The sequence below is a fragment of the Empidonax traillii genome, unplaced genomic scaffold, assembly GCF_003031625.1.
Source record: "Empidonax traillii isolate 1590-97213 ecotype Southwest subspecies unplaced genomic scaffold, ASM303162v1 scaffold1394:size116989, whole genome shotgun sequence".
In the NCBI taxonomy this organism is placed as follows: domain Eukaryota; kingdom Metazoa; phylum Chordata; class Aves; order Passeriformes; family Tyrannidae; genus Empidonax; species Empidonax traillii.
Window position 1 is genome coordinate 100648 of NW_020956587.1, and position 9987 is coordinate 110634.

At 49.9% G+C, this 9987-nt stretch overlaps 1 protein-coding gene across 3 annotated transcripts in view; it reads right to left on the minus strand.

Annotated features, from left to right (window-relative positions):
- Positions 1–892: 892 nt before the first annotated feature.
- PAQR8 (progestin and adipoQ receptor family member 8) overlaps positions 893–9987 on the minus strand; it is a 15350-nt gene continuing 6255 nt past the window's right edge. For 2 of the 3 annotated variants that reach the window (XM_027907044.1, XM_027907043.1), the window contains exon 2: positions 893–5745. In XM_027907044.1, coding sequence (XP_027762845.1) covers positions 4650–5708 — 1059 coding nt within the window. In that variant the 5' untranslated portion in view covers positions 5709–5745 and the 3' untranslated portion in view covers positions 893–4649. Of the gene's footprint in view, positions 5746–9841; positions 9854–9987 lie in introns of all 3 variants that reach the window. The other variant, XM_027907042.1, reaches the window with a different exon arrangement.

Here is a 9987-nt window from a genome sequence, read left to right on the forward strand (position 1 = left end):
TCAGGCCTGCATGGATAAACAGGGAAAACTCAAACACAGAAGCAGTACAGAGAAGGTGAAAGCAAGGACATGGATAGCAAGGAATATAGAGACATTATCTGAGAGAGCAGGGATGAAAAAAGGCAAAGCCCAACTGGAATATGTCCAGGGATATATAAGACAACCAGAAGGGTTTCTGTAGGTGCATGGGTGACAAAAGGGAGATTAGGGAAAATGTGGGCCCATTACTCAGCAAGATGTGGAAGCTGTTTACACAGAACATGGAAAAGCCTTCTTCACCTCTGCATTTACTAACTAGCCTTCAGGAATCCCAGGTCCTTGAGACCAGTGGAAAAGGCTGGAGAAAGGAATACCTTATTTATATATTTATATATTTATATATTTATATATTTATATATAAATATATAAATATATAAATATATAAATATATAAATATATAAATATATAAAACTGAACATCAGGAAACATTTTTTTTATTTTGAGGGTGGCCAAGCACTGCCACAGGTCGCCCAGAGAGGTGATGGTGTCTCCATCCTTGGAGATCTTCAAAATCCATCTGGACATGGACCTGGACAGCCAGCTCTGGGTGGCCCTGCTTGAGCAGAGCCAGGTGACCCCCAGAGGTCTCTTCCAAACTGCACCATTCCGTAGCTGTGGGTGTGTCAGGGCAGCCATTGTGAACTTCCCTTGTAGAAAGGGAATGAAATCCAATATTTATTGTGAAGCCTGCAAAGTGCTTTGCGATGCACAGATGAAACCACTCCCTATTGTTCATTATTATAATTATTATCCACTCTAATATATCCTCTCCATAATTATTATCCCCCTTTCTTCCTAATGACTCATGACCTTCTGTAGTTGTGCATTTGGGAATTTCACACCACACAAGTTGTTTTGCTTTCACAGATTTTTTTTTTTTTCACTAAGGTTTTAAATAAAGATCAGTACAGTACAAAGCTTAAAATGTTGTCAATGTTTTCAACATTACAAAGTCAGCAGATGGGAGTTGGGAAGGCAATGGTTAATATCCAAGACTCATATCCTTCCCTGTTTCCCAGAGAAAAAAAAAAAATACAAACTCTTTTGTACTTCTGTTTAGTTACAAACAGTGCTTAAAAATAATCTTGTCAGTAAAAGTTGTAAATTGCAAGGCACATGAGGAACCCGTCCTTGCCTCGTTACACAAATCATTAGGCATAAATACAAATTTAAGGCACCTGTCTCCATCCTCCCCTCCTGCTCCATACACTGAGAAAATCCTGTCAGTGGGAAATAGCTGTTAAGAGCAACCACGGACCAGCAGATAGCAAAGGGGCTGTCCCTGATCCTTGGGTTCCTTCAGGATGAATCCCGAAGAAGAAACAGCATAAGGCACATTGTGATGAATTCTTGGGAATTGTCCTGGTTGCGAGATCTGCAAGAATACTGCCTCAGGACAAGAGATTCCCGGGAGAGAGGATTAGAACCTTGGTCCCTTTGGGATCTCAGGTGTGCTCAACCTTTGGTGGTCAGCTCTTCACCAAAAACCTGGCCATGGCATCCTGAGGAACACCAGGATGGAAGGAGACGTGCTCCAAGCATCGAGCCCAAGGAAAAGGCCTGAGCAGCTCCCAGACAACTATTTATCACAGCGACACTTCTGCTCTCTCTGGATCCAGCTCTGGTCTCCTGTGGATGATCCAGCTCTGGTCTCCTCTGGATCAATGGCAGGGCTTCCAGAGGGCATCCACAGCCACTTCCCAGTGGAGGCCCAGCAGACTTCACAGCACGTGGAGCCTGCCCAGGTAGGCAGCCAGGTGTACAAGGCACGGGGATGAAGGAAAGAAATGAGCTGGTTGGAGGGGGAGGAGAAGGAGGATGGAGACAGGGACGAAGGAAGCTCCAGTGTTGGTGAGCCCCTTGTGACACAAGGGCGCATCCTCACAGCAGCACAGATCCGTAGGGCAGGGCCCTGCCCCATCCACCCATCATAGTAACCAGGAGGTCAGCTCCAGGTGGGAATGCAGGGCCACGTGGGGACGGGAGCGGCGTCACCTGAGGGGAAACAGGAGAGTGTGCAAAGACACCTCCACTGTCACACAACTGCCCCAGAGCAGAAGTGTCAGTTCTGCTCGACCAGGGAGAAGACAAATGACCAAAAATACCTTGGAAGAGCCCTGTGGGCACCTCTCCCTGTCCCTAAACTAGACAGCATTGCCTTTGACATGGGCAGGACATGTCATCTTAAACATTAAGAGAAGGAGACACCTGGGTGATCCCTTCCTTTGGTACCAGTGTAATTCCAGGTAGCAGCAGAGCAGGTTTGTCATTAACAGCCATGCCCAATCCCTCTCTGTTTTATCCCAGAAATGAGCTCTGGACCAGCCTGATTTACACCTCTTCCTGATACCATCCAGCCAGTTCGACACTCAGTGCCTTATTCCGCCTTACCTACCTCAAAATCAAGGCAAATTAGGCTGTGAGAAAAATCTCTGCTCCCACAGGAAGCCCTTCCCCAAACTGGGTGGAGACCCACAAGCAAAGCCAGAGAGGCCATGGAGGGAACAGCCCATCAGTGCAGCTGGGCTAACTGAGCAGCCAGCTGCCATGCAAGGAGGGATTGCTGCTGGCCTCCACTCCAGCCCTTCCCTGCAGGCAGCAGTGTTGTCCAAGTGAGCTGACTCAAAGTTAAAACCAGCCCAAATTACTGACATTTTTTCAGTAGGATTGGTTTCCCAACACTCCATCTCCTGGCATCATCTCCCTCTGTGGTGAGATGTGCATGGGAAGGGGTATAATGAGGTGCAAGTGGGACCATCCCCGCTTGCCACTCCCCTGAGACAGATTTACTGTTAGGTCAGCATGGCCATACTATCAAAAACACCAGAAGAAATGAAGTAATTACTTCTAAGATGGACTGGATGTAAACCAGGAGGTCGAGACTGATGAGAAAGGTTGGAATAGATGACTTCCTGAAGGCTTTCCTATGATTTCTTCTCCTATACTCCCAACTTACTTCTTTCCCTCCCTGTATTTAATTTGTCTACAGGGCCATGAGTTCCAAATTTATCCACAAAACACAGAACCAGCAGAGCACCTATTAATAGATCTGTTTTCTGTCACCTATTTATAGATCCTCTGCCTGGCCCACCTTGCTCCTCCAGCACTGTTTCTTTCAGGCTAATCTTAACCCAACTAGGAGGCTCTGCAGACAGAAAATCCAAAGGCAAAGCCTTTCTGGATAATAAATCACGTGCACAGGCATATACACGAACACAGACACACCTCAAGAGCTAAACCACAGATCAAGTGCAGAAACCAGTGCTTGTCCTCACAAATCATATCCCCAACCCTACACTCTGCCTGCTCAGAACCAGCAATCACAATTCATTTGCCTGCCCTTGGGTTCACTGAGACAAATCCATGGCTGGAATAGATCCCATATCCCATAGATTCCTTGGTTTCAGCATCGATTTATACCTCCTTGGTGGCTCCATATCGAATATTCCCCCCCCCCAAGCAAGCACAGAAGAGACTCATCTAGTGGGGGGCACAGTAACCCAACCTTTGCTACACCTTGGACAGGAGTGACCTGTGGACTTCAAGTGTCCCTGACCACTATCTTTGCTACTCCACACAGGAATCACCAAGTCCCAAGGACAAACCCATCCCAAGGTTTCACAGGACCCTAATCCTGTCACCCTGCTCCTGCCTTTAGCTGTTCTACCTTCATCCAGCGCTGATAAAAACATGCCAGAGTCACAATCCAATTGGTCCGAGAAAAGCAACCCTGGTTTTTCAAGGTCAGCTTTTCCACAAGGCTCATTGAAGAACTGTTTGGTGTCCCAGAAAGCACCATTAAGAGGGGAATAAAGACACCTTCGTGCCCTCTTGGCCATGACCACAGTGGGGCTGTTGGAGGATCAGAGCCTTTCCTGCATCAAACAGGCCGCATCCAAGTTACTCCACACTGCATGGACATTGCTGAAGGTCAGTCAGACTCCCTAGACAGATGATCCAGACCCAGTTTGTCCCAGAGGACCCCAGGTCAGGCCAAAAGTCTCCAAAGGTGTTTTGCCAAAGCCACCTCAGCAACCTGGCACTGACATACTTTACAGGGGGACCTTAGAGAGAACCTAGAACAGGAAAAGCACTGTGCCAGCCACTGTGCCACACGTGCCCTCAAAGCTGAACCCTAGAAATGTAAACTCCCCCTGAAACCTTCCTACTGCCTTTGATAGGAACAGTTCTCCCACAGATATGGCAAAGCCCAGAGAGATCATCACATCCAGCTGAGTTCCTCCTGGAGTTCTGAGCCCTGGCAGACCCTTCTACAGTCTCACAGCCTTCAGGCTGCCCTCCCTGACACTGAGCAGTGTATCACCCACAGCTCTACGAGAATGAACAAGGAACCTCTGCCTATTCCAGCATCCTTGGTTCAATGACCTGTTCTGCCTTAAAACACTCCATGTTCCCCCTCCCCAGATGGCAAAAGGCAATCCCTGCTGTGAAAATGCATCCAGCATGAAGTGTCCAGCCCTCCACCCGAGTCCAGGGCCCCGGTTAGTCACAGCGTGTTAGGCAAATAAGACAGTTGTGTCTCTAATATGTTATGCCCCCTTTTTGTTGATTTTTGTCTGGTGATGCCACGCCCATCACATCTGTGACTCTCAGGAGTCCTTTGTAGCCAGTCTGGCCTTGATCCTGCGCCGCAGGACGTAAGCTGTGACGGCACTGCAAGCCACCAAGCCAAAAAAGGAGATGCAGGAGAGATAAACGGTGAAAGGCCCGTGTCTCTTCAGGAAAATCTCCTGCCTGTTCTTGTAATCCAAAAGAATGGCCTCCAGCTGTGACAGGGTGCAGATGGCCAGGAAGGTGTGGAAGATCTGGTGGGCATGGCCAACGATGTCGCAGGAGCCAGGGAAGTACTTCTCAGGGACGGGGCAGGAGAAGAAATAAGCGCTGATAAGGAAAAACAGTATCTGGTACGTGTGGTACCAAGCAGCATCTTCCTCACAGCCCCCCAGGTGACACACAACCACCCGGTGGGCCACGGGACTGATATCCAGGACGAAGGCGAGCCCGGCTGGGATCACCTGGCACATCTTCCTCATGATGGGGTAAGGCCGTCGGTACCGGTACTTGGCGTAGCAGCAGCCGGCACAGGACAACCAGCCACAGAAAGCTGCTGCCGGCAGGAAGAAAAGCCAGAACTTGTCGTACCAGGCTTGGTCGGAGCTGTAGTAGAAGTGAGCCAGGGCACTGCCATACTGGTAGATGCTGACCCCAACATAGTCCACGAAGTAGAAGGTGTAGTGGTACAGCTCCGACTTGGACTGTAGCAGGTGGGCCAGGAGGCTGCAGGTCAGGTAGGTGACAGAGGAGAGGACAAAGATGAGCAGAGGCAAGGACCACGCGTCCACGGGCAACTGCTCAGCCTCCACAAACGTCTTGAACCTCAGCAGCACGGCCAGCGCCGCCAGCAGATGAGTCCATACGTTGACCACCTCGTTGTGCTTCTGGAAGAGGCTGAGGAAGTAGTAGCGCCAGTCCTGGCCGGTGGGGCGGTAGCCGGAGTGGATGTAGGGCTCCCGGAACAGCTGCGGCACCTCGCACTCCTTCACCGTGCACGGCATCTTGGGCAGGCCATCCTCCAGCAGCCGGGGCAGCCAGCTGAGGTGCTGCCCACTGAGGGACAGCGTGCTGATCCGCTCCAGGATGGCTGTCATCCCGATGCCAGGCACCAGGGAATGTTGCCTTTGAGCTCTGAGGGGAGGGGAGAAAGAGGAAATGTTAGTGGTGATGCATTGCTGACATTCCTTGTGGGATTAAGCGTGGCACCATCAAGATGCTGGCTGTGAGAGGCCCTTCCACTGCCTAAAGGGGCTCCAAGAGAGCTGGAGAGGGACTTGGGACAAGGGCCTGGAGGGACAGGACAAGGGGGAATGGCTTTAAACTAAAAAAAAGGGTAAATTTAGACTAGACATAAGGAAGAAATTCTTCCCTGTGAGGATGGTGAGGCCCTGGCAAAGGTTGCCCAGGTGGATGTCTGGGATGTGGATGCCCCGTCCCTGAAAGTGTCCAAGGCCAAGTTGGAGCAACCTGGGATAGTGGAAGGTGTCCCTGCCCATGGCAGGGGGCTGGAACAAGATGGTCTTAAAGGTCCCTTCCAGTTCAAACCATTCCATGATTCTACAAATATGAGGTGAGTTTAGGGGATACCAGGTCTCCTGGCCAGTAGACCTAAATTTGTAATGGAGAAGGATGGCACGGCCCTGCCCCTGTAGTTCAGCCGATGTTCAGCAACTGTCACATGCCTGCCCTTCCTCCTCACTTCCTTGGGTTTGGAGCATGTTCAGGAGGGGCCAGGACCTGCCAAAGCGGGGGAGCAAGAAGCACCTGATGGCACCTGAGGGCAAGAAAGCACCTGATAATTTTGTGAAGGGGATCCCTTTCCCCAGAACACAATGCTCAGGGACAAAACTGGGATGTAATTAATCATCTAAGGAATAGCCTGCCTGTCTGCACGTGAGCAAAGAGGTCCCAAGCAAATTATGGAGGTTGCAAAGAAGCTCGGCTTCCCCACTAAACAATTTGCATATGGGCTACATGCCTGGGGCTGCTGGCAAAGGGAGAAGTGGAGAAATCCAGAATCCCAAACCTCATTCCTCCATATGTAAGAAACATCAGGACTGGGAGGTGATGGAGAGTGAGAGGCACTGCATTCAGGCTGGCTGCAGTTTGTGTACAGCACTGACAGAAATGTGTCTGGATGTTCAGAGCAGCCAAACCCAGTGCTGGGCACTTCTCTGCCTGCTCTGCTCCTTGGCAACTTCCAGAGTTCCTAAGTTCTGTCTGGAAAGATTCAGATTCGGGGCACAGCAGGATCCTAATGTCTGGAGAACACCTCCCAGTCCTCTGTTCCCTTCTCTTCTCTTCTGTTTATGTCACACAAAACTGAGGAGAATTCATCACAGACGCCCACGCTTGAACCAAAATTAATGCTGGTGCAGCCCCACCAGACTCTGCAGGGCTGTGGTTATTCCTGTGCAGCCAACACACAGGTTTGCAGGAGTGGGATCAGACTCCTAATCTTACATGCACCCAACTGGAGTTGCAGTGGATGGAGATGGCCAAAACTAAATGCATACAAGTAATATTTTACCTGATTGTAGGAAACTGTGTATTTTTCTCCTCTTTGCATCAGATCCCAGCTGTGGCCAGAGGTGAGACAGAGCAATAGTTTGTGTGGGCACCTTGCCTAGCGGAAGGTGTTGGAACTAGATGACCTTTAAGATCCCTTCCAACCCAACCCATTCTGTCATTTAACTTTAACTGTGATGGGAGAACCATGCCAGGCTGGTGATACAGAGGACAGGAGAGAGTCAAACACCACAAGAGAGTTTCTGAGAGAAAGGAAGTGGGACCTGGCAGTCCCAAAGTGAGACAACACAAAAGCAAAGCCAGAGCAGACTCTGAAGCAGGTGGCAAGTCCCACTTCCTCTTGCAACCCACAACCTCTGATAAGAGACAAAATATTTTCATGTTGCTTCCTTACTCTAGCAGATGGTAGTTGTCATAATTAAGTTTCATTTTCCAGCAAATTCTTTCTGCTCTGCACTTTCTAGGCTTTCTCCCTTAGCACCTCTCAAGGCTGTTTTGTTTTTTTTTTCCTGCCTGCCTCAGGGGAATTTGTCTGCTGAGTTTGATGGAGCTGCCTTAGCTGGTTTGGGTTGGAAGGGACCTTAAAGATTATCCAGTTCCAACCCCCTGCCATGGGCAGGGACACCTTCCACTAGTCCAGGTTGCTCCAAGCCCCATCAGACCTGACCTTGAACACTTCCAGGGATGTGGGGGGCATCCACAGCTTCTCTGGGCAACCTGTGCCAGAGCCTCACCACCCAACTTTCATCCAAACTACTTCAGACTTGAGTTTCAGCACAAGGCACAGCCCAAGCAAGAACATCCCTGGCTGTACCACACTGTAGTACTCACCCTCTATTATCCCAGATCTCCTTTGGATGATCTGGCCAGAGACAGGCTGGAGGCTGAGCACGGTGGGGTGGGAAGGACATGGAGATTTTATGGATGTGCCTGTACTAAGACAGTGGTTGATTTCCTGGTCTGGATGCACAGACAAGAGCTCCCTGCCCACTCCAACTGCGTCTCGTCACGGCAGCACCAAGGCACCTGCTCTCTCCAGAGGACGTTTCCCAGGCCTCATGCACAGGTTTTGTCCCGTGCAGAGGTGACAGCACAGACTCTGAAGTGCTCTGTGTGTCCTAAGCTCCTCTGCCCTGTCCATTAACGTGTCATAATGTGTTTCACGCTGCTCCCAGCATTTGCTCTGATGTAACTCAGCAAGAGGGCTTGGATCCCTCCCTGCTCAACAGCTCCCAGCTTCCCTTTAACTAAGCAAGATCCAAGGATTTGGGCTTACTACAGGGAGCTCAGGATTGACTCTTCATCCCACCACAATGCTGGAAAGCCCTCCAAAAAAAGTATTAAGCACTGATGGGGATCATCAGATTAAACTGGATATTAGGAATTTAAATTAATAGATTAAACATTAGGAATTTAGATTATTTAGATTATTTAGATATTAGGAAGGAATTCTTGGCTGTGAGGCTGGTGAGGCCCTGGCACAGGTTACCCAGAGAAGCTATGGATGCCCCATCCCTGGAAGTGTTCAAGGTCAGGTTGGATGGGGCTTGGAGCAACCTGAGATAGTGGAAGGTGTCCCTGCCCATGGCAGAGGTTGGAACACAATGAGCTTTACGGTCCCTTCCAACACAAATCATTCTGTGATTTTAGGATCATCGTGCCAAGGCACAAGGAGAGAGGACATGCTGGAGCTCCTCACCAGTTGGAGGACACAGACTAACGCCTAGAATGGATCCCAGGATGTCAGGAACTGGAAACCAGCTCTGATACATCACAGACCTGCGCAGGGAGCAAGGTCAGAGCGGCTCATCTCCTGAAACCTGCCTGCGAAGAGCAAAGGCAGCCAGGAGACCCACAAGAAGGCGTCAATCAAGCCTGGGAATATAGATGCACAGGAATGTAAGGGGCACACCACCCCTTCCACAGTCCATGGCCTGCCTGCTTTGCATGCTGACAGGGGTATGAGGGAGACAGGCAGCTTCTGTCCCAGGCACAGCCTGGCTCCGGCTTGCACCGCGTGTGCCCGCGCCAGGATTTTGCCACGGTCTCTCATCCCCAGAGCTCAGCGTACACAGCTCTGAGAGGTTACACACTGCACATCTCCCTGACTGTAGAGATTATTCCAGGCAGGCTTTCGCAGCTGGAAAATGCCAGTTTTTTTAAACAGGCTGAGGGGCAGAGATTTTCAAAATAACAGCCCGAAATCACAAGAAACACATCTGATATGCAGCACTAAATCAGGAACCTGGTGGACGGCTTATTTTAAACCTTGTGACATTAACGAGTGAGAACGAGCTGGCAGTTTCCAGCGATCATGTGATGGACAAAGCGACGAGCAATTAACGTTAAAAAAAGAGAGAGAAAGGAGGGGAAAAAAACAACAACAACAACAAAAAAACCACCAACCCAGAAACCCAAGGTCAGCACTGGCTGTTTCACTTTCACAGAGCCCCTATTCTTTTCCCTTCACGGGGGCGTAGGAGCAGCTGAAAGCCACATTCATCGTCGGGGTGTCTCGTTGAGATTCCGTCCTCACCCCCCATCTCCGGGGGATTCAGTTATTTTGGCTGCTCCCAATTAATAGCAACCAAGTATCGTTTGTTCACGGAGGGAGCTGCAAGGCGAGAAGGAGGGCGTGGATGATGGCCAGGCTGGATCATTACAGCCACAATAAAAAAACCCCGGCACAGGAGGAGAACGATCCCGTTCCAATTTTTTCTCTCCCTTTTGAAGAGAGTAATTGGAAACCCGAGCTTTTTCCCAGCTCTTTTGCTTTTTGGTCACAGTCTGATGGAAGGGTTTGAATGAGAAAATTTCCTACAGAGTACGGTCGATTTTCCCACC